Raw genomic sequence first — 26,156 nt, 5'->3', positions numbered from 1 at the left:
TGTATTTTTACTTTTCACTCTACTCAGGGCAAAGCTAATCTCTTCGTATTATTAAAGCTATGATAACCTATTTACTCTATTTTCTAATAGTTTTGCAAAAAGAGAAAGAGGTATTATTGCTTGCTACCTGATATGCAGCAAGCGAGAAGCATCAGAAACATCGCAGAGAAACGAGAAGCAACGCAGAGAAACATCAGCGTTTGGAGTACCTGTTAAATGCATATCGGGCACTTAACTAGACCTAAGTATATATTTTGGACATTTACCACAAAGAGAATGGGATTATCAATATTCACCGGTGGAAGTCAACAATCACCCATTTCGGTCATTCGCAATGACGCACGCACACGCACACAGTGTACTTCTATAGACTAACGTTGGATCACTGAAGTTATAGTTTAATAAGTGTGTAGAGGCATTGTCCCAGGAGTCCTCCTCCTCTTAGTTAATCTCCACTCAACTCTGCTTTTTCCATCCTTCTCTTGTTAAAAAAAAAATTCTTCGAGCAAAAATATGTTTTAGTTCTTAGGGAGGTGATTTCAGGATGGGTAACGACAGATTTTCTTTTTGTTTGTAAAACACTGTTAGGCTTAATGAATGTGGCTCTTTTCCCACCACTATTTCTTCATTCCGTTATTTAGACAAACTATCAGACACCTTTTACTGTGCCCATTATAGAGATGTCCTAGCCAACGACGTCACTGAGTTCATTCCACTCAGTGATACAGTTAAGCCTCTGGTTATAAACGTCCATCTGGTTATAATCTCTCTGGTCTATTATCACCTCTCTAATCAATCCATTTTCGTGAGCACCATTCCTATTGGGCGATTCATATTCACATCTCAATAGAAACGTATTTCTATTGGTTGATATCTGTTACTGAAGGATCATTGCTGGATTGCCTGTGGGGAGGTAAGTGAAGTGACGTTAGCATCTCTATATTGCCGTGCAATTGAAAAATCGACGTAAGCAACAAAAAAATTCAAAATTGAGATTTTTATATTTTTGGCATCTTTGTGAAGTGCAATTTTTTTTTTCGAAAATAAATTTTGCGTTACCAGTTTTTTTGAAATTCAATTTTAGCATTCATAGCATTAGCAAAATAGGCGGAAAATAGTTGTCAAACCACGGAATCAATGACGAATCACTGAAAGCTTTGTGTTTTGAATTGCACGGCAGTATATACTCATTTATTAATTCACAAAAGAGGTAAAAAGAGAGGAGCAGTTTAAAATTGTTTATTTCTCTTTAAGCTTCTTTAAAAGATGCTTGCAAAACATTTTCCGCGTCTTTTTTATTTTCGTCTGGGTCAGCAGGACACAACCATCAAAGTCCATTATTTTTTCATTGCCTCTTCTTCGGGAGGTGCGCGAAGATCCATAACCAAGGAATGGTCCTATCTGATATTATTTTAAGAAAGTATGAGAAATCTATGTACATGAACCTAATATCTAGAGATAATAAGTCTGTATATCCTATACAGATAATAGATCTATATTACTGAACCCACATTCGTAAAAATAATTTTAAGTAACGCATCAAACGGTCATAACTGCAGTTTCGGCACTGCAGTTTTCAAAGATGTTTGTGTTTTTACATGACCTGAAGTGAAATAGCAGAAACTCAAATTGTGTTAAAAAAGAGAAGAAAGGATCAGTAAGGGTTGCGACAAAAATGTTCGGAAATATCACGTGTCAATCGAGTGCCAAGTTGGAATTTTTTTTAATTTTCTCCACTGTATATTATTAAATTTTTTTTTTTCGAAATAAAGAATTTTCGTGTTTTTTTTCTGCCTAAATTCCTCATAATTATTAATAATCTTATCAGTAGAATTAATATTTGCTGACTTCTTCTTTTAACAAGATTATAAATAATATTAAACGTTGTATATGGAACTATGAACATAAAGAAAATGTAACTCTGTCGTTGGTATGGTTGAGCAAAAAAAACTTTTTTCTAAATTTTGATTTATTGTATTGCTTTGGTTGAAAATTCGCTAGAAGAGCTTAACCCTTAAAATATTATGAATGCAGTTTTATGACACTTCAAAAAATAACTACACATCAATAATATAAACATTTATTTTCTAATATTTCAACTCCATATAAATAAATACAAAAATTAGATAACAGTCTAGACACATCATTCAATATACATATAAATGCTTTTTATTGAAAAGGCAAAAATGTTTTGTTTTGTTTATCACTCTTTGGCAGATGAATTCGAAAGAAGAAATTTGTGTCTTCAAAAATCCGCCGAATCATTTCGCTTTGAGCCTTCACAAGCTTTCTTTAATGAAAGGGACTGATTGTTAAAAGTTTTCAAAAATAATTGTCAAAAGTCGAGATCTAACCTGTGTAAGATATTCAATTACGTACACTTAAAAGTATTTCTTGTTGAACCTCAAGTTTTATTTAAAAGAAGTGACTTTTACTTGCAGTGAAACCTCTCTCTCGGTCGTTAATGGAGGTTCTTAGGGGTTACCTTCCATTCATTTCAAAATGTTATCGAAGGTGCATCATTTTTCGCAAATAATTTTTATTTTAGTTGTTTTGGCTTCAAAAAAACCGGATCGATGAATGAATTTTAGCGTCTGATCCTTACTGATATAATTATGTGTAAAAACAAATTGACTTATTATGAATGATAGAACTATTTTAAATAAATGAACAATTATGCACTTTTGTTTAAGTTTGTATTTAATTTTATGTCATAAAAATGAGTTAGCTTTAAAAAATGAGAAGAGATTTGCTTGATTTAGATGCTTATTTTTCTCTAAAATAATTTTTTTTTCTAATTTAACTTTCAACTCTAAAACTAAATCATTGAATAACATCGTCTTGAGTGCACTCCAACATGAAGTTGTCCTTTAGAGATCGTCAAAAAGAAATCACTAAATAAAGAGTCTCACACACATATTTTGAATACATTTTTATCTACTCATTTGTTTTGTTAAATTTTTTGTTTTTATATTTTTTCATGTTTGGTGCAGAGGTTTGAGAGGTCGCTGGGAGAAGTTTTGATGGTCTCTTCGAACAAAGTCTATGGAACGAATTATGGGGGTCCCAAAAATGATCGTAAATAGAGGAAGTCGCTGCATAGAGTTGGCTTTTCTAGGAGATTTCATTGTTTACGTAGATAAGAAGAAAATAAACTAACAAATGAGAATTTTAGAGAAAATTTAAATTAATAAAACTTAATAAACTTTTTTTTTAATTATTTTTAAATATTATCTGAAAAATTATAAATTTTAATTAGCAATAAGTTTTTTAATATTGTAGGGTATTTTTACTTTGCATCGATTCACATTTTGTCATAATATGTTACACGATTACACAATCAATTGAATTTTTACACAGACAATCGCTTTATAAAGCCATACAAACAGGAAAAAAATGATATTCAATATACTCTCGATATCTCAAAGTTGAAGAGAAGCTAAAAAAATTTGGAGATCGCGAGTTTTCGAGATAACAAGTTCAGAACTAAATGTTTTTCAAAAGTAGAAAAATATATCCTTAAATATCGTTCTAAAAAGTAAAGTCATGAAGCATAAGAAATAAATATTATGTAATGATAGTTGATTATAAATCTAAATACAACAATGATAATTTTATTTTTAAAAGTAAGACAAAAATATTTATGCATTAAATTAGCTTACAATAATTTTACATAGAGATTTTTCTGAAAAAATGCCCTTTCTATTTCGAGAAAAATTTGACAGAACAAGGTTTTGGCAAGGCTTCGGCGTAGGAATTGAAATTAACATTATGTAGATATGTAATGCCAACAATGAAAATATATTTTTGACAAAACAAGGTTTTCGAGATATCGAGAGTATATTGTACTATTATTTTTTAGCTTCAAAGCAGTACCAAATGCAGTCCAATATATTGCTCCTTTGGAGGATAATGAAAGTATAAAGTTTACAATATTTAAGAAGAAATTTTTCTATAATATTCATTAAAGAAATAAAGAAGAAAAGTGCAAAAGTTGAACAATCTGTTTTATAAACTCACTCGCAATAAAAGTGTTTTTGGTGCAATTTTATTATTTCTTTCTTTCTTTCTTTAAAGAACATATTAAATTGGTATACAGGTTGATTCCGAATTATTGTTTATAAATAATTTACATACAGGTCAAGACCATGATAACAAGCAAGAACCCTATGGAGAAGCGCAATGTTCGCTATATGCCCACAAACCATTTATTTAAAACTGCATTTTTGAGAACTTTGGGAAGTGCATATTATAGCTTCACTTGCTTTAAAACTTTTTTTTTTGAATAAAAATTTTGTGTTAACTCCTGTATTTGTGCCATAAAATTATCATAATTGCGACCTGTATTCCAGCCTGGTTTTCTTGGTCATGCAGCGCATTTACATTTCGTTTGCAAATCAGCCCATAATATGCATTTTTAGAATCCATACGAAAAGTGTAAGCAAAAAGTTATAAATAGTGGCAATCGCAAATTAATATTTATAGCGAGGTAAAAAAAAAAAATCGAAATTTGACGATTGAATCTAGGAACATCAAAACAGGTTTTTTCAGACTAGAAATTGTTTCGAATAATCGTCCTTCAAAATTTCACTGTTTCTGCTTGCAATTAAATTTATCTTGTTGTTTATTACACATGCCTGCCTGTGCTGAAATTTTTTACGTTTCCTAAGCATTTATATTTTATCCTCTTTTAAATATTCGTTTGCGACTCCCCATGTGCATTCCATATCTCCAATGTGCAGTCATGTTTGATATATTGGGGGAAACGGAAAGTAATGTCGTTTATGTGCAGTTGATAATTGTTATGAAGATTTTATTTTTAATCAATAATGTATTCACCCTCGTTAGCAACAACCTTTCAATGCCGGATAGAAAATTAATAAAGCAAATAAATTGGTTTTAAGTCCAACGAATGTTTAATGCCGAAACGACATTACTTTCCAGTCCCCCTAATCGATCCAAAAATGCATACGGCGGTCTATATGAAATACACTCTGTATCCATCATCCTTAGTCATATCATATTCTTGACCTAAATGTAAATTTTTAAGCACTTATTTGGAATCCCTCTCTATTAATAAATGCATAAATCACCCTTTATGAATCATTATGTATGGAAAATTTTTCATAAATGAATTATTTTTTTTTAAAAGTACCAATAGCCGTAAGTAATAAATCATATTTTTTTTGAGAACATAAAATTCATAATATTTTGTTAAATAGTTTGCGTAGACCAATATTTGGTACTGATATATTAATATTGGCATCAAAGACAAGGTCATCAAATGCTTTTAGTTTATTTAGATATCAACAATGTTTTTTGTAATATTTCTTGAATATATTGCATGATGTATAGTCAATATCATGTCACCAGAAATGTCATTACCACACACTACCGTAATTTTACCAGATTTTTTTTTTCTCTTATTCGTTTTAATATGCTTCAAAAAGCAAAGTTATATAAAAATTTAATTGGTTAAAAGTAATGAATTGTTTTTAATAGTTATTACATGCAATCATGATTTTGATTGCAGTTATTGACGCAATTAAAATATCATGATTAATTATCAAGATTACTTAATTAAATATTAATAATAATAATTATTATTACATTATAATAATAATAATAATAATTATTACATTATTAATTTTATTATGATTTAAAGTAATAATGATCAGCGTTTACAAGTAATCATGAAAGCGTACAATTAATTATTTAATCATGGACAACGAATGCAGGAAAACATTATTAAAAGTAATTATATGATTATTAATTACAAGTGATCATATTTATTACTTGCTATTACAATGTATCAGCGGTATATTTCTTAAGTGTTTCTTTCAATATATTATAGCACGAAACACAATTTACAATATAAATAAATAATAATTTTATGATATTTCATTTTTTGTTGCGTATAATGAAATAAAGGTTTCCCAACAAAAATATTTCAGTTTAATAATAAATGTAATTTAAATAGTGGGCTATGATTACTTGATTACTAGTAATTAAATAATTTCATTCAATTATAATCCTTTGCAACTCCTTATCATGATTGATCTTAATCACGATTACATGTTAAAAAAATCGTAAATTATGCTTAGAAACCACGATTGCTTCGAATGATTCATTATATTTCTTCCATCATTATTTCACGTAATCCCAATTATAATGCTCAAGTAATAAAGAAACTATGGTTTGTACCCCCCATGTACCTGATTATTACATAATCGTTATCACTAATCAATCACCGTTGTTATCAAAACGGATAGAAAATCTTTTTTTAACTTCTTAATGTTTCCGGAAGTTTAAATGTTAAGTAAATATAAGAAATTGAACTGCAAAAAAATGTTTATTTAAATAGAATTGCTATTAATATGAGAAAAATTGTTTATTAAAAAACAATATTATCAGCAACAACTCGACAATACGACTGTGAACATTAGAATAAGCTACGTTATTTGACAAATTATTTAAATAGATTAATTGCTGATAAATTAATTAATTTCTATACACATTTATTTTATAAAAGTCACATACAATCTATTACAAGGCAGTTTCTCTTTTTTATATAAAATATCATCAAGGAACTTCAAAGTTAAGAAAAAAAATGCACTTTTAGTAAGATTGATAAAAGAGGTAAAGAAAATATTTTCTACGTATCGATCTTTAAAAATATAAATTCTATTTAAGATCAGGTAAAAATGTCTACGAAAAGTTTTGTAAATGCTACAAGTAAACCCTCCACTGCTCTGCTTAAATAATCTCCACTTAGATTAAAAATTTAGTAAATTAATTAAAAAAATATTCACGATTCAACGTTCATTTTACAAAATTGATCGGTATGGTGATGTATTTTATAAAACAGAAAACATAGCAAACTGACTTTGATTGTTAGATGGCGAAATTAAAACAAGAGCTTTTCTTTATCTAAAATTTTGTTGAAAATAAATTTTTGATTTAGTAAAAGTATCTTTATAAAATAAAATACCTATCTTATGTACGGTTTTGAAAGGTTCATGCAATTTTTGTTGTTGCATTGAAAAAGCTGAGTACTCTGTGGGACGTGACACATTACTTCAAAGATGTCTACCACCATTTATGGTGCGCAATGTTAACATTATGAAGGATAAATGTTCTATTCCCAGTGGTGGCTCGAAGTTCACTCAACTCGATAACCACAAGCTTGTTTTGGAAATAAAAACGGCCGGCTCCCATTGCGAACCACATTGGCACCATCATGCCTTTAGTCTCAAACGTGTGTAGTTTAAACCTCCATGGCTAGTTTGCCCGCAAACGAATTGTTACAGAAATTTTTTCAACTTACTTTTTGCCACCATTTATAATTTAAATAAGCCTTCAAATCATCAATTACATTTAAGAATTTGACTTCAGTAATATGATTAAAGATTTAAGTTTTACTCTGTGTTTTTTCCGTTTTAGGAAAATATTGTCAAATGTATACGAATTCGAATTATATTGAAAAAATTCTTATAAAATTGATCCTTTATGTAGTAATGTTTCTTTATGAAATATTTCTAAAATTTTCAGTGATAGCTGCGTAAAAGTTGTAAATCTATATAATTTGCATTTCTAGTTTTAAAAATTTACAACAGGCAGTAGAGGATTAAAAAGTAAATCAGGACCCTTCATTTATCTATGAGCATCCATATAAACAGCCCATAAAAACCACATTTTGCGCCCCATTCAAACTTGACCCGATGGCAAAGAAACAGGGGATGAAAAAAATGTTGATATCGATCGTTAGAACATACGTATTGTTCAGTTCATCCTAGTAGTTGAAGAGCATATCTTCTTTTCTAGAGTTGTGACTTGTGTGACATTCTTTTAGCGCAAAGAACGCTTATCGACCCTAGAAAGGAAAAAAAATGAAGATTTAGCTTCGTTACTACTTCATCTAAAGAAATGTTCAAATAAAAGCAAAAAAGTAGTGAAGCCCCCCCCTCCACTCTTTTCTTTATGTTCGGTGCTCGTTAGGAGAGTATCTTGTTAGCTGCTTTTCATTAGAATCTTTACACAGATTCTAGAATTAAAAAAAAATAAAAAGAAGAAAGGATTAAAAGAAAGAAAAACATTGGGACTCGTGGTACTTGCTTAAGTAACTGGCTTTTTAGATTCGGTTCAATTCCAAAAAAAATCTACTTAGTGAAAAGTCTAGTATAATGTAACTTTTTCAGAAAATTAACATCTAGGGCTTTTAACTGAAAGCTTTCTTATGTCTTTATAATTGACACCAGCAAAAGCTTCCTTACATATTCTTTTCTTTTGTTGTTGAGGGGAGGGGGGGAGGAGAATATCATCGATACAGACGAATGACGTTGCATTCAATGAGATGAAATTAGAGAAGATAGTATCGAAGTAATAATCTTTTTATGTACAACGGTTGACTTGTATCGATTAACACATCTGAATTTTCAGTTTAAGCTAATGAAATACTTATATGTATTTCGTTAGGATAAATGGAAGACTTAGAAGTGATACCACTCTGTGATTGATGGAAACAAAATACAAAACAAGTACAAAAAAGTACTTATTTGCACGTTTCTAACTACTGGTTATACCTAAAGTAAAAAAAAAGTGGATAAAACCCAAATGGAAGTACATAAATAGACATACTATTGCATGGCAAGTATTTTTATGCACTTTCATTTGTGCTTTATTCACATTTTTTTTTTTAATATTTAGTTTACATGGCACAAAATTTTACCCTTTCCTTTGTTGGCTATATTGTTTTTAAATTTGTTTCAGCTCACTCAAATGGATAAGAAACAATACGTCTTTGGTCTAGATACTTATATCAATATGAAAAGTCTAAAAATGTTCACAATGTTATTTTTCATATTCAAAAACCCTTCGAATTTTTGAGTCTTATTGACTGAAGTTTGATTTCACTCGATAACAAAATTACTCAGAAAACATTATATAATTTGTATAGGCCCCTATGCCAAACAACTGACATTTTGTTCATAAAACTTCTCAACTCTCTGTCTTTTTGTCCCAAAATCCGTTCCACTTGATTCAGCATAAACGAATATAGTAAAGCTTGCGTAAGTTGACCACTTGTGGTGCATTGTTTTAGTGGTCAACTTAGACAAGTGGTCAACTTATATAGGGGGTGGGTCATTGCTTACTTTTTCTTTTCCTATATCATGTTGCTATATATAGAAATTTTTTTTTTACTTGACTTAAAAATTTTATTCAGAAAATATGCAAATGAATATGCTAAGAAATGTGTTTAAACCTGAATGAACTTCAATTTGATACATATAATTCTAATATTTAACAAATTTTTTTTTTAAAAATTATTTGGTTAGTTATGCATGTGAAGTGCTTAATAAATATAATTTCTTAAAATATCAGAACACGAAAACATGTAATTTGAAAACTTTCACAAAATAAAATTATTTGGACACTTTAAAATTTATTTACTACACTTAAAGATCAAAGATTCAGAGGATTCATTTATTCAAATGCTCACTATTGCAACAGGAAGAGCAACTTTTCAACTAACACACCTGTTTTCAATGAACGGATGAAAGAAATGGTAAGAAGTTGACCCCTTACTGTTTCCCCTGATGGTCAACTCACAAAAGGGTTTAGATTAGCTTTTTACACTATTTCACCAAACAAATGAAATTTTAAATACATTGCCAAAATGACAGAACATTTTCTGAATTTTTTTCTGGTCAACTTATGAGGTTTTTAGAATTGAATTTCATAATACTCCTAGACAGAATTGACTTATTTCAGTGGTCAACATACAAGATAGACAGGTGGTCAAGTTGCAAAGGTTTTGCTTCTTTATATTATATAGGAAAAATTCCGTTCTTGATAATTGAGGTCAACTTATGCAGGTGCCCAACTTACAAGGGTGGTCAACTTGGCAGGTTTCACTGTATATCGAAAACAATGCATCATTTGTTTTTTTATTGACGGTAATCAGCTCGCCCCTATTTTTCCTTTACAAAAAGGTGAAATGTACAGGGTGAGAACAAAGAAATTTTCAAGTATTACCTTGGTATAACAATAAAGCTTTTTGCGAAAAAAGTATGAGTATTATGAGTATTCATTTTTCCGAAGAAATAACCTTTCCTTTATTTCAATTATTAATATACGTTAGGTTGAGTTACACACAACTTCTGAAATGAGTTCGCTGTAAAATGTACCAAAAAATTTATATAAATTCTAACTATGGAGATTAGCTTGATGGTTGAACGCGTTGTTCTGCGCCACTTCGATATATACAGCAGTTTTATAATATGGAATATTAATAGTAAAAACATGGGATTACTAACTTTATCGAGAGAATCCCCCAAGAATTAGGAAAAGTTTTAAGGGCTAGAGATTAAACTCTATTTCAGAAGCAGAACATCCGATAAATAGATACTCATTGCAGTGGTTGCAAGCTTGAGTGAAAGTTGGGCAGATCGTAAGGATTGAGAATTGGATAGCAAATCATGACCGGAATTATCATTCTTCGCCAATTAAGGCGCTTTCCTACTTATGAATTGGCTGTTCATGCACATTTAGGGCAGTACTTTTTTAGAATAAATATTCTCAAAATTGCATTTTAATAAGCCTAGATTTAGCTGTTTTTTTCAGGAAAAGTCAGTTCTTCCATAAAATTTATGGTAAGGAACAGTTTTTACCATGACGGGTTTCGAAACTGTTCGCAACTAGTATGGTTAAAAAAGCATGAAGGAAACACTATATTTTTTTAAACCATTTACAACTAGCATGGTTTCAATACCGTAAAAAAACTTAAGTAGGCATTGGAGATAGTTTAGAAATTTTGTGGTGCTGCCACATATGCGCGAATGAGAGTATCGTATTCTTATAGCCCAGGATCACAAAATCGGGAGTGCAGGGCAATGGAAACTCTTTATGTGTTGAAGGAAATGTTGTGGTGTAAACTAGGGGTGCACAACCTTTTTCAGTGAAGGGCCGCATGCACAACAGATTGACCAATGCAGAGCCGCATGATTAGGTATTTAGACAGACATATGGACATCATTTGTTGGTAGCAATTGTTATACAAACATCATTGTTTTAGGCACTAAATTCCTTTTTCAGTTAACCTCGTAATATCTTTTCATAAAATTAAATACTTTCAAATGTTCAAAATTAGAAACTACAAAACTGATTACTTAAGAAAAAAACAGAATCAGAAAATCAGAATCAATTAATGAGGAAAAATTTAGATAAATTGAAATAATAAAAAAATATGGGAAAATTCATGTTTTTATATTTGTTATGAAATTCATATTAAATCCTTAATTAAATCTTAATAATCATCTTAAATTTTTTAATCATATACAAAAGTCTATTTAAACAAAACTTTTAACATTAAAGAATTTGCTCATAGAATTATATTTAAAAAAATTAATATTCCAGTTATTAAAATACTAGAGGGCTCCCCCCCCCCCTGCTCACGACCGCTTGCCAACCCCTGATCACTGCTACGCAATTACATTTTTGTTCGCTTCGCGAACAAAATCGAAGTCGTTTTCTATTAGCTGCCAATTTTTCTGAACCAACATCACATAGAGAGAATATGATAGGATTGTAATATGTCAGAGGTCCTTGTTATCAGCATTATAAACTTATATAAAGCAATTTTACTACAAATAATAATCTAAACTTATATAAAGCGAGGAAGCAATATTATTTAACACATTACTATAGGGCATTAGCTGGAGATAAATCTCCGTATTCGAAACACACGTGGCAGAGCCCAACTCGGATTGACTATATTTGAGGGTGCCACTTGATTCTCACCAAGTTGTGATCGAGGTTGATCACCAAGCTGGGCGATGTTGAAACCCAATCGTGATTCTGATTGGTTTAGATTTTAGCGTTATTTTTAATATGTGATTTCAGAGGTCCGCTAGTTCTAAGTTGGATACCGGCTGGTAAGATTACTTTTTCTTCTGGTCAATAAGATCGAAGGTATGTGGGCAGCCATAAAAAGGGACTTTAGAAAAAAATGTCATCGCCAGTTCGGTACCACAGACGCAATTTTCGACTCGTATTTCGCCGAATTTATGTGGCGATGGAGGTACACAGATTCCATTCATGATAAATTTAGACAGTATCTAACTGCTATTAGAGAATTCGGTGCACCTAAATCTGAGGATATTCAAGCTTAAGGAAGAAGTGAGTTGTTTTTTTCCTTTTCTTTCTGTGTTTTCTTTCTGTGTTTACTTTTTCTTTCTGAATTTTTGTTTTGATTCAAAAGGCATTTTCTTGGGTTTTTTAATTTTGCTCATATCGGGTTCATTGCAATTTTATAAAGTTTTGGTCGAAGTTTTGTTGAAATTTTCCAATGTTTTATTGAAATATCATTATATTTTGGCAGCCATTCCTGTTACCACGGTGTTCCGCGCAATCAGGAAAGGCGCCAAACATAAGTCGCCAATTTCGCCAAGTGGAAACCCATATACATTTTTACCCCTACTAACTCAAATCATTGTTGATCTTATAGGATGCCGGACGCTCCCTATATGGTGCTTCATCTCCCCCCCCCCCAGTAATTCAAATTTTAAACTGAAAACAATTAAAACCTAATGAAAAAAAACTTTAAAATATGGCAAACAAATAAAAACATGTAATATTAATAAGTAATATTACTGAGTAATATTCCAAAAGCAAAACCCATTGCAAGTAATTGCCCAATTAACTACAATACTGTCAACTGACAAAATATTTTAGTTTCAATCAGACAAAAAGCAAATTATATAATAAAAACATACGTAACTGAAATTCGACAAATTAAATTAAGCAATTTAATTTTTTGGTCATATTGAATACTAATAAAAAAACAAATATAAAATGAAATAATTATGTTATCAATGATCAATAAACATTTTTGTCTGAATTGTTATAAAAAAAAAAAGGTGAAAACAATAAAATTAAAAATTATTTGCAATAGATCTCTGAATATTCACAAAACCTAGCTATGTACATTTTTCATTGATTTTTCTTTTCACATCATTTTCTGTACCAATGATTTGCACTTTTATGCATTAATTAAGAAATATCTCAAACAAATATGAACTGTTAATTAATATTTTTGGCTGAGCGATTTTTTGAAAGTAAGTAAAAAACAATTAAAAGTAAGAAAAAACAATGATAAAATTAAAAATTATTTACAAAACCTCCATATATACAAAATTTTTTATCAATTTCTATTCAATATTATTCGTTTTCGTTTAAACGTCTTGACTCTTCAACGTTTCTTCGCCGAGCATTTCGCTGTCGCGTATTGATAGTACTGCGATTATTTTCCCGGTGATTTTGTACTGCTAAATTATGTTCAGCTCTATGTCGCTGTTGATATCGCCTTAGATATTCACGGCGATCCATTTTTTATAAAAGATAAGTATTTTAAAGTAAACTCTGTTCAATATATTTCACACATTCAATACAAAATAAAAATCGCAACAAGATTTAGCTGGTAAGTTTAGTTGTAAGATTTCTGCAGACGGCATTATTAAAAATTATTACCTTTACACTCACATGCGTTCTCAATTTTGATTGGTTGTTTTGTGCGTTACTAACCAGAAGTCTTCTGTGATTGGCTGTGTGTTATCATTCCCCTCTCTTCTTATATATAAAGAAATGCAAGCTGAATACTTTGATTTAAAGACAGTTTAAAGGGTTAAAAATGATTTTAATTATACCAAAACCCCCTCAGCGGAAAATAAGATTTAGCATTTAGTAGAGAATATACTTTAACTTTAAAACATTTTTATTTTATTTTAAATTAATTATAAGAGGAAGGGGCTAAGAGATGTAAGAAAAAAAAAGAAAGAAAATATTAATTTTGTAGGAACTGTTTTCCTTAATATTAAAAGAACTATTAAGATACTTGTTCACAACTTTTTATGACGAATATTTTTTTTTAATATGACACTTCCTATTTACAATTCATACAGATATATATTAACAATTGATAAAATGTACCTACTTTACGAAACTTATCTTGATTACATTTCTTTACAGCTAAAATTTTATGATATACAAATCATTTCCCAGCATATGATCATGAATGATATAAAATGGCTTAAAAAATTTCGTAATGGTTATCCCGTAATTTGCAAAATTTTCAGATGTTGCTACTTGGTAATATGATAACTTTTTTGGGCCATTAAATGAAAATTTAATGATTTTTTTAAAGACTGCTCTGCAATTTTGAACAGGCAAATTAATTCTGGAAAACAATCTTCCGACAGAAGGTGTTGTTGTAGGTAGTATTAAACTTAGAGCAAATAAAATCAGTTTTGGAATCTGTCCTAGATGGTGTTCTTCCTTTCCCGATTTTTAAATCGAGTAAATACATATAGCAATGCGTTATTTTTAAATCGCTTGAATACGAATTGCTATGTATGATTTTTAAATTGCGTAAATAAAAAACGCCATGCGTAGTTTTCAAATCGCGTGAATACGAATTGAGATGTGTGGTTTTTAAATTACGAAAAGACGACTCACAGCCTATGATTCTTAAAATGCGTGAATATGAATCGGGGTATGTGGTTTTTAAATCGCATGAATATGAATAGCGGTGTATGATTTTTGAATTGCGAGAAGAGTAGCAACGTATGATATTTTACACTCCAGAACACAAATCGCGATATGTGATTTTAAATCTCGTGAATACGAATCGCGATGAGTGATTTTTGAATCTCGGTAATGTTAATACGAAATGCGATGTGCAATTGCTGAGATACGTAATTAAGTTACAAAAAAAAATTAAAACAGAATCGAAATTCAAGAGTTGTAATATCATGTTAAAATATCAAGATACTCTAAGTCACGACTAAAAATGCAGTAATAACGGGAAAGAAAAAAAAACACGTTCGAAAAAGCTCTTATATTATGTAAAAATCGCCACACGAGCACGTAAAAAGTATTATTTTAATGCGCGATTCAAAATTCGAGTGCTGTCAAATTATAGTATTAAAACTATCAGATTTTTTTTAAAATCACGGAGAAAAGCGTAGTAATAACTACCAAAAAAATTATCAAAATCCCTTTATATTTACGATGAAATTGGTGTAAATAAAGCGTGTCAAAATTCATGTATTTGAATGCGGGATTCGAAATTGAAGTGTCACAATAGCATATAAAAATATTGGAACTTTCAAAACCTCTTAGAAATGTGTAGCAATAATTGCCAAAGTAACGATTGAAAAATAATTTGATTTGCGATAAAATTGGTACCAATAAACGGCGTCAAAAATGGTTATTTAAATGAGCGATTCGCAATAATATCGTGCTAAAATATCAAAATTTTAATGAAATGCGTAGAAATAACAGCCGAAAGAAGGATCAAAAGTCGATACAAAGTCAGTATGAGATTTTCCATGAAGTTTGATCAAATAAAGCGTTTCATAACTTTCAAAAATCGCGATGTGAAAATGGGTTGCAATAACTACCGAAAAGTCATTATATTTAAGATGAAATCGGCACACACGAAGAGCGTCAAAAGTGATAACTAAAATTCGTACATCGTAGTAATGACGTATTAAAAATATAGGGATTTTCAAAACTATGCGTAAATCCGTAGCGTTAACCATTTAAAAACTATATCGATCGACTATATAGATTGAGTTTGGGTGCGTCAAAAACTTATATGCGTAAATTTCACATTACTGAATTTTATTTTTCAAGAAAAAAAAAATGGTTTTTGCTTTAAAAATTTTGTTCAGATTGCGGCCGCGGGCCGCACATATAGGGAAGGCGGGCCGCAGGTTGTGCACCCCTAGTGTAAATGCTGGAACTTGAACCTCCGTGCTGTCGGTCATGGGAGTGACAGATTGGCTCTCTCTGCTATAATATGTACCCATCTGCAAGGAACTTCATTAGGTGGGCCTAGTTGGTGCGATGAAATGCTGATTGTTTAATCGTATTAGGGGAAAGCAAACGGTTTTTCTCACAATTAACTGCTTGAATATCATCCGATTTATTGTTATCTGTCTGTTTTGTTTGATTATGATAAAAGGACAATCAAACAAATTGTTATTCAAACATTTTTTCCGAAAAATTTCTAAAGCATTCTCGGCGGCAATATTTTTTCTCACATCATGAGTTGCAATGTTGTTCTAAACATTTATGGTATGCTTCACCTCCCTCCCTAGTTTGTAACACTTGCATATGACAAGATTGGGAAGAGAAAAGTGGGAAATATTTTAACCTGATGCTTGAAGGAGGTATGTCTGGATAGAAGGGTGTCCTGCCGGAATAGGAAGGGCTGTGTTCCAACTGCCTCAGCTGCATGTTCAGTGAATGGGAATGAGACAGGTGTTCATGAAGGTTGCTCTGTCTTCTGTACAGACAAAATCCAATTAAAAAACTTAACAGGAGTATTCCACCTGCTGCTCCACAACCCGCCAACAGTGGAATATTACCTGAAACAGAGTCGATGAAACATTTCATGCTGTGTTTCAAATAATCACCAACTTTCATGCTTTTTTGGAATAATTAATATTTAGTTGTGAATACAGTTCCTCCTCTTTCACTTTCTCGATAGTGGATTAGGATAAAATTACAACTTTTATTATTTGTCTTTAGTTGGCATACGGAGTGTTTCTTTAAGTTGGACCTTTGCATGAATAATTAGAATTTTTATGAAAAATGAATGCAGATAGAGGATGGTCAATTAATATTCAACCTAAAAAACACCCCCAAAAAAATTATCAAAATCTGAGAAATCGCAGTAGAGGAAGACGGATTTAATGAACAATAAAACAAGTTTGATTGCGGGAAGTGGGAGGAAATAGAGAAAAGTTGAATGATGATTGGAATCAATTTCGAGTTTCAATCTCCAATAAAACTTGTTCTGATGTTTATCACAATGGCTTCCCATACCGCGATTTTTCAGATACCGATAGCAATTTTTCCCCATCGCTTGAATGTTAATTTTTCACCCCAATGAGTATATTTTTTGTTTTTATTTTTGATGAGTATTCTAAAAGATACATATTAAGAGCAGTGTTTACGATACACCCTGTTTAAATTATTTTTCAGTATAAATATTTGAAATGACGATTATTACGGGTAAATCCACGGTAAATAATTATTATTACTTGTCAACAAAATATCTTATCAAGTGTAGACATTTTTTTATGAATACCTAAAGAATTATGAAGTGATTTTTACATCGAAATTGAAATAGGAAAAAAACAACAACATTACAAATCTTTTATTTATTCTCTTTTGAATAGATCCGATTGTAAATTCAATGTCGAGGGGAGAACATTTAGGATCAGCATATATCATGATTCCGACATTAAATGCATTAAAATAGGAGTACATATTGATAGATTATTTTGAAGTCTCTATCACAATCCCATAATCCATCTCTAACGTCGAAAGATTAAAGTTGCTATTCCCACTAACAGTACAGCCAAATGGTATTTAATTTTAATACTATAGTGTGGTTTTGAATGTGATAGTGAAGAACATTGTTATAACGTTGCAAATTTACGAATATTCGTTATTTGTATTCAAATGATGATGCGAATACCAAAATTCTAATTTCACTCGTTGCTGATGCATTTGCAACTGTTTCAAGGGAAAAAATGTCTGAACAAATGTATAAAGTATAACTAAACGGCTGACTAATTTTCTGACGAGATTTTCTGTAAGGATATGCAAGTTGTTTTTTGACTGCATCCTGAATCACCGTATTTCTCTTTCCTTAAGTTAACCTAAGTTAACTTAAATTTTATTGCTGGGTGCTTTAATGATTTATTAATTATTTATCAATTTTCTTTTTTTAATTTATCTATTTAGTCTATGTTATTTATTTTCTATTCCATTTTATTTATTTATTCTATTTCATTAATACATTAATTTACTTATTACAATTTTTGTTATTTGTTAATTTTTGTTCTATTCGGTTAAACGGAGGTCGTTAAAAAGAAGTCTTTTTTGTATAATATTTCTATAAAATTATTCACCATGCATCTAATAAATTTCTACTTACATCTATCTTCATCAGAATAGTCTTCATTGCTGCAGTTAGGATATCCGTCGCACACAAGTGATTTGTCGATGCAATAATTTCGTACTTCTGAGCATGCGTTGTCTAAAGAGCTCATACAATAACGACTGTCTTTACACACAAACTCTTTGCATTTTCCTGACAGGGATATCATAACAGAATAAGTAATGCCATTTATCAATAAACAGTTTGAGTTAAAAATTATTTTACATATAAATAGTTCTGAAACTAACTCTAATATTTTACATAACAATTGTTTTTGAATTTGGGAAACTAACAAAATTAAAGCTATTTTGCATTTAATTGGCAAATTATTTTATAACAATGGTATTTATTTTTTGTAAAATTAACAACTTTTACAGGGAAATTATTTATAAGAATAGCATTCATATAATGTCAAAGTAACAAAATATAATTTAAACGAGCAAATTATTTGACAACAACTGTATTTAACACAGACTAATTTTAACTTTTAAACAACGTTGATAGATAGATTACTTCCGATAGCCCTCTCAGTAAATTTGTGACGCCACCCACGGCAGGGAAAGTGGTAGGTCAGATTTGTGAAAGGAAGTCAGATTGAGAAAACTATTATAAATAGTTCATATCTTATTTGATCGAAGTTAAATATTTTTGCTTTAGATCATTTATTAACACTTAAAAGTCAAAAGGTAGTGAAGGTTTAGTTTTTTGATAGATTAAATTAATGGTGTTTATCACGTTATAATTCAGATAAACATGCAGGACTAGTTATTATTTTTATGAAAAATAGAAAATAATTTAATAAAAAAAAATTTCCTTTCACTTTTAAGTCATGATTTATTAAAATTAATTTTAATATCAAAAGAAGGATATCATCAAAAGTAGGAACCTCATTCAAATCATTTCTTATTTTCTGATATATAATGAAATATATGGATTTAATCATACTATATTAGGAAATAAGAAATGATAGATTTGAAAGAGAAAAAAAAATGACGAGAATGAGAAAAATACATAACATTAAGTAAGAAAAGAGACAAATAAAGAAATTACAATACTGTTACAGAAATTAAAGCAGATTTTTTACCAATAATAATATCATTTGATTTTTAAAATTTAACTAACACTTTTCACTAGTTGTTATCAATGCTAAGAATGAAACTTAACGTAGTAAAAAAATTGTTTGCAAATCAGTACTTAGTTAATATGAAATTTTAATTTGGGACAAAACATATTGTATGTTTTAAAATTTTTTATAATTAAAAATGAAAAAATACTCTTATTTGAAGCCGTAAATCAATTCTAAAGGAGGGAACAACAAAAAAATTCAAAATCAGTTAAATTACATTAAAGAAGGCGAGTATGCATAGCATTAAAACCTGTTTTATATAAAATAAGAAAGTGTTTTTACAGACTCACTCACCCCTTAATTGTTTGAAAAATTAGTATTATGTTTCAGATTTTTTTAACATTAAAAAAAAAAAAAAAACAATGGAGGATATGTCCGTATCGGGATCTGCCGCGTGCCAACCAGAAACGCCAAGGCATCATATATGTGTACATGGAACAATTTTATCCCGCCCCGCCCTTATTTAGGGCATACTGGTAAGGTTTTTCCTTATTTAGAGCATATGCATTTTAAACTTGTATAAAAATCATATGTAGTGGCTTGCCAAGGGGTGGCTATGAGTAATTAATCTTTTCGAGTTAGTACCTTTCTGTAATAATTTTTTTTGTTTTTTTGTGATAATAGATGCAGATATTTTCCCAAAAAAGTGTACAAAATTTTTTAACTTTTAAATCGTTAAAGCTGCAAGTTTTTACATTATTTTTTTAAAAAAAGAATTAGCATAATGATTACTGCTATGAATCTGTGCATCCATTTGCTTACATACATTAGATCATTTTCTATGGTTATTTTTGTGCAAAAAAGAAAAAAAAGTCTGAAAACGAAATTAAATTCGCAAATATAACATTTTTAATAATTTAGTGGAAGCTTAATCAACGCATAATTTCCTAAAGTAAATTAAGATGATTGAAAAAAATTACTTTAGTTCTATCTTCAGAAAAAAAATCCCAAGGGATTCAAATAACATATGTAAACATAAAACGTGAAAAAGTTTTGTTTCTGCTGGAAAAACTTTTTGCTCTCTAAACTTTATACATTATACAGATTGAGAGAAGAATTTTTTTTAGTGTGTTTGAAATTATTTAAAATTTAAATTTAAGAAATAAATTTTTTGCTGATACTTTTGTCAACATTCGGACGCCATGACACCTTAAAATTAAATTACAAAAACCTAATAATGAATTTCAATGAAGTTAAAAATTATTTAAGACTTCAAAAGATGCACATAAGCAATTTATCTGCGTAAGAAGGAATCAAGCCATGTGAAAATTTAACAATTAATTCCCAAAAATTAATTTATATATCATCCAAAAAATTTAAATAGCTTTTTTTCCTCAAAATTTAAGTTTCTTTTTTAGATATCATTTATGCTCTTGAATTTTTATACTTTTAGGTATAAATATTTATGAAATTTAAATCATAAAAAATATGCTATCGTTAAAAATAAATAAGTTTCAAGAACCAATCAACATTGTCATTTATGTTTTAGAAATATAACTAAGTTGTATATTTTACTAGTTTTGAAAAATGATAAAAATTTCAGTTCTTTAATGTCATCTGATATTTACTTGCGAAGATGGTTTCATATTTAGAATGAATACATAAATATTTACGCGTGACAAATTCATAAATATTTCCTGACCAAATTCTTTGATAATTTTGTATGACAACATTCGCTAACGAACAAAACATTCTTTCATGATACAATTAAGAAGCTTTTAATAAATTTTGCAAAAACGAATATTAAAAAGGAACACTTAGTCGAATATTAGCTGTTGTTCGATAACTGCCGCATTTAATTGGATACTTGCACTCCAAGAAGAGGAAGAAGACATTCGGCCTATGACGTCAGCGCCAGCTAATTATTATCAGCAAAATGGCGCATTAGTTGAGCTCTACATAACTGAGAATGTTAATGAACGTTAAGTTAATAAAATACAGAGCCGCACCGAATTTGTTGAAGTTTAATTCTTTCTTGTCTACTTCTTTTATTAAGCTTAGATCATTTATTACTTGTTTATGTATTTTACTGTAACCATGATATACATTTGTTTTGTGTACCTGGCAACTTCAATGTAGAATAAGTTTGTTTATGTTCTACATGGCTTCGTGCCTGTCTTCGTGTAAATATATAATGAAAGAATCTTTGTGAGAGAATATAGAATGTGTTACTTTGTAAGGTACTTGACGGGCTTTACCCTCTCGAAATAGAATGGAAAGAACAATTGCTAACGTAAACTAATGCAACGTTTTAATAACTCATCAGGAAAAAGATACCCACACTACGTCACTTGCAGGTATGCCGTCAAATATATACATTTTTCTTTTAGTTCCTCATTTTAGGAGAATTTGAAAATTGACACATTAGGTCCATTTTAATAATTACCTTTACATCTCGGTACAGCGCATTATTCAAAAGTAAATAATAATAGAAAGAATCGACTGTCAAACGAAGATATTGTTCAATGATAAATGTTTGAAATTGCCGGCAAATCAGTTATGAACAACAGTGCGTGACGTCATTAAAATTCCTTATTTCTCAGCGGAGCTCACTTTCTGATGTTAAGACCACTTTTTAAACCTAAAGCTATAGCCCAACTTCACAAAAACCTCTACTTATTTTTATCAAAAGTAAATCGTAAATATTTTTTTTATTTTAAAAACAAAGTAAATAAAGTTCCTAAATTTAATAAAAAGCATTATGGACAGTCTAGTTTATTTGAAAGAGATGCAATATTTTTGTGCTTTACCCTGAGTAAAATTTGTATTTGATCATTTAATGTTAAATGACACATATTTTGTCGAAAGGGAAGCGCTCTCTCTATATTTTAACTTGATGATACCAATTCAACATAATTTATCTGTATTTTTTTAAAATGAAGTTATTAATGATTCAGTTCAATGATTTGCCCAGGAAATCTAATTTAAGACGCAAACTGTTCTATTTTGTACGATCAAAACAAATAGACTAAAATAATAATAATACTGTCGATCTGAGTAAGTAGCAATCAGAATAATCGTAAGTAGCAATCAGAATATGTACCGGTAAATAGTAATTAGAGAAAATGAGACCGAGCAGAGTAAATACTACACTATCTACCAATAAGTATTTGGACACGTGTGATTGAAAAGAAAAACAAACTTTATTCATAATCAATAGTTGGTAGAGCCTCCATGAGAGGCAATTACAGCGTGAACCCTCCGGGGCATATTTTCCACAAGTCCTTGTGTGACAGATAGTGGTATTTTCTTCTACTCGGCTTGGAGAAGACATGTAAGTTCCTTCACCGATTTTGGACCGGTAATACACCCCTTAATTCGGCGATCCTACTCGTCCCAGAGGTTCTCGATAGGGTTCAGGTCTGGACAGGCCAGTCCATTCGATTAACCCCATTGGCACTATACCAAGCCTTGGTGACCCTCGCAACATGACAGCTGACATTGTAGTCCTGGAAATAACATGGGTTCACCCCGTAAAACTGCCACAACGTAGGAAGCAAATTGTCATCCAAAATAGTGCAGTAGGCATCTTGCACGGGAGTAATGCCGATGTTGTTCCCTACACGATATATACTGGCGGAGGTTGGTAGATAGCAGAGTTGGGCGTCGATTACAGTAATCGATTACAACTGTAATTGATTACAGATAATTACTGCTTTGTAATCAATTACTTGTAATCATGATTACGCGATTACAAGTAATCAAAATTTCTGATTACATCAGAGTAGAACAAAAATGTAATCGATTACATATTTCAATCACAGCAATCAATTACTTTAATCATGATTACAAATTTTGATTACAACTGTAATCGTAATTACAGTACTCTATTACAGTAATCAATTACTTGTAATCATGATTACAAACATTCATAATTTTGATTACAATTGTAATCGTGATTACATAACCAATTACTGTAATCAATTAATTGTAATCATGATTGCAAGTAATCAAAATATACGATTACATGTTATCTAAATATACGATTACAAGACTATTGTATACCTATATATGATTATATTTCACAATGATAGTATAATATATGGTATAATGATACATTTTGTACGTATTTACAAACAATAAGTACGAATGAATGTAACGAAAATGTATGTACATAGGTATTTATCTAATGCATATGTACAGACATTTTAGTTTCACTCACATACACTTGTATTGTATGTATAAAATATACGTACGTATGTATATAGCTAATGATTACGTATGTATGTGCAAGCAATGTAGACATGTACATTTATACACAATGAATATATGCTTTTTATGCAAATATTTGTGCTTGTAAAATGTATATATCCATGTTCATGTACGCATGTATATACAAGTACTTGTTGTTTGTACAAACATACATACATTGTCTGTACAATATATGTCCCATGCATGCATGTACGATTTATTTATGAACAATATAATATGTGTATACATGTACAATATAGGTATATACAGGTATAGGACAAAATAATAGGAACACCTGTGAAAAAATGAAAATATTTTATTAATAAGGAGTTGGGCCACCTTTGGCCTGAATGACAGCTTGCATTCGACGTGGGATTGACAAATAAAGGTCTTGAACAAAGTTCATAGGAATTTGCAGCCATTCCTCTTGCAGGGCTGTCTCGAGTTCAGAGAGTGTGCGTGGAGGAGGGAACCGATCACGGACTTTTTTCTCCAAAAAACCCCACATAGGCTCAATGATATTCAAAAGGCTCAATGATCAGCTGACTGAGGACACCACGTTAGATGGTCCACTTCATCATTATGCTCATTTAGCCATGTTTGAACACAGTGAGACGTGTGAACAGGGGCGTTGTCATCTTGGAACACAGGACGTTCTCCCGGAAAGAGAGTATGAAGCATAAGGTGAAGATGATCGGCAAGAATGCTTCGGTAATGGTCCCCTTTGACCACCCCCCTCAAGACAACGAGAGGCCCCAATCCACGGGCAGATATAGCGCCCCACACCATCGCAGAACCACCTCCATGTTTCACGGTTGGAACCTGGCAGTCAACATGAAATACTTCTGCCGGCGTTCGCCACACGAACACACGTCTGGTGGTCTGGAATAGTGTAAAAGAGGATTCATCAGACCAGATGACTTGTTCCCATTGCAGTTGTGTCCATTTTAGGGGGTCTTGGCACCACTGTAGTCTCTTCAAAGCATTCCGCGCTGAAACTAACGGTTTTGGAATAGCTACTCTGCAATGAATGTTAGCAGCATGCAACTCCCGTTGAATAGTTTTCATGGATACAGGGTTTTGAAGGTGGGTATTCATCTCGGATGTTATCACCGGCAGTGTAGTCTTGCGTTTTCGAGCGACTATCCTTTTCAACACCCGTCTATCACGGTCTGATAACTTCGACTTCCTGCCGCTGTTGTGCCTCGCCGAAAGCACCTTACCCAACTTTGTGTATGCCGACAGAGTCCTTGATACAGTGGTCCTTGAAACACCTACAAGGTTCGCTGTTCTGGACACGGACGCTCCAGCCAGGCGAGCTCCGATTATCATGCCTCTTTTAAGATCAGAGAGGTCGGACATAACCTCGTTTTGCTAGAAACAGATTTTTCTCATGCAAATCTCACACTGCCAAATGCTAGACAGATACCTTGCCTTTCCTCACCACTAGGTGGCACATTGTTGCGACACGTGCCCGCCGCTTATTGGACGGTCGAGAACGACTCCATTCTTTCACAGGTGTTCCTATCATTTTGTCCTATACCTGTATGTAATATGCACAATATATGTATAGATACATGTGCATGATATGCATGTCCAATGTATGCATGTACATATACACAATATGCTCATGTTCAATGTATGTATCCAAATATGCATAGTGCATTTGTGTACGATTCTACGTACATTAGGCGTATTTATATTTTACATATATTCATACTTACAATCGACATGCATATATTGTACAGAGGGACATAAATACATTCGACATGCATAACGTATGTACATACAAGCATTTGGCATGCATGTATTGCGCAGATGTATATACATGTAGTGTACAGATGTACATTCATATAATGTACATATGATGTAATGAACATATAATGCTCAAATAATGTACAATGTGTGTACACATACTGTACATATGTGCCTAAATATGTTGAGCATAATTCTTTCGTACAAATTTCGCAAGTGCACATACATGTTATTCCAATCTATGCGATATGTGCAATGTATATATGTCCAATGAATGTATCCACACATGTACAATGCACGTATGTTCCATGTATGCATATCCATATGCACTATATATGCATGTATAATGCATGAGTGTATGTACATTCATGCATTCATGCATTGTCCATGCGTACATACATTACACGTACATCACACACTGTACATGTGTAGATACACATGTACATTACATGTATGTCTAAATATGTCTACAATGAAATAAATAAAATACATGTAAGTTAACTTATAATGACTCAAGCAAGTTAAATGACAAAATCAAACGAAATTTAGATTTAGTTTTCAGCTTTAATTGTTCTATATCATTTAAAATTCTTTGAATAAAAAGTGATTTTCAAATATTTTCATAAAATGTTTGACACAACAGATTTATTTTTTTTATAACATAATGCATGGTTCATAGAAATTTTTTAAATGGCAAAAAAAAGCGGTAAATTTTATGTGGGGAAATAATATTTAGAAATTTAAAATAAGATTATCGTTTGCTTTCTGAGAAATATAAGGTCGAGTTTCATATGTCTTAAAATAAATTTTAAAACAAACTTTAATAACTTTACTTATGTAAATTTTTTTAACGTATGCACAATGTATGTGTATATTGTAAGTACATATATTTAAATGTACGCATGCATTTATACATTACTTGTAATTATGTATTTGTATACTTCGTACATACGTACATTGTGCATATAAACATTTTTTGTGCATCCATGCATTACATGAGCAAAAGTATTAACAAAATATGTAGTTATACAAGTACATATGTACGTTGTACATAAGTACACACGTTGCGTG

General features: G+C 30.9%; 1 protein-coding gene across 1 annotated transcript in view; it reads right to left on the bottom strand.

Annotated features, from left to right (window-relative positions):
- Positions 1–6,333: 6,333 nt before the first annotated feature.
- Positions 6,334–26,156, bottom strand: part of LOC107439055 (neuropilin and tolloid-like protein 2) — an 88,765-nt gene continuing 68,942 nt past the window's right edge. Inside the window, exons 8-10 of the mRNA XM_043047289.3 lie at positions 18,011–18,166; positions 16,217–16,430; positions 6,334–7,873 (exon numbers count right to left, since the gene is read on the bottom strand). Coding sequence (XP_042903223.1) covers positions 7,849–7,873; positions 16,217–16,430; positions 18,011–18,166 — 395 coding nt within the window. The 3' untranslated portion in view covers positions 6,334–7,848. The remainder of the gene's footprint in view (positions 7,874–16,216; positions 16,431–18,010; positions 18,167–26,156) is intronic.

This window comes from Parasteatoda tepidariorum, chromosome 9 (assembly GCF_982258835.1).
Source record: "Parasteatoda tepidariorum strain Cologne lab strain chromosome 9, Ptep-v5.0, whole genome shotgun sequence".
NCBI lineage: Eukaryota > Metazoa > Arthropoda > Arachnida > Araneae > Theridiidae > Parasteatoda > Parasteatoda tepidariorum.
The sequence above is the reverse complement of the archived record's forward strand: the minus strand, read 5'-3'. Positions and strand labels throughout refer to the sequence as shown.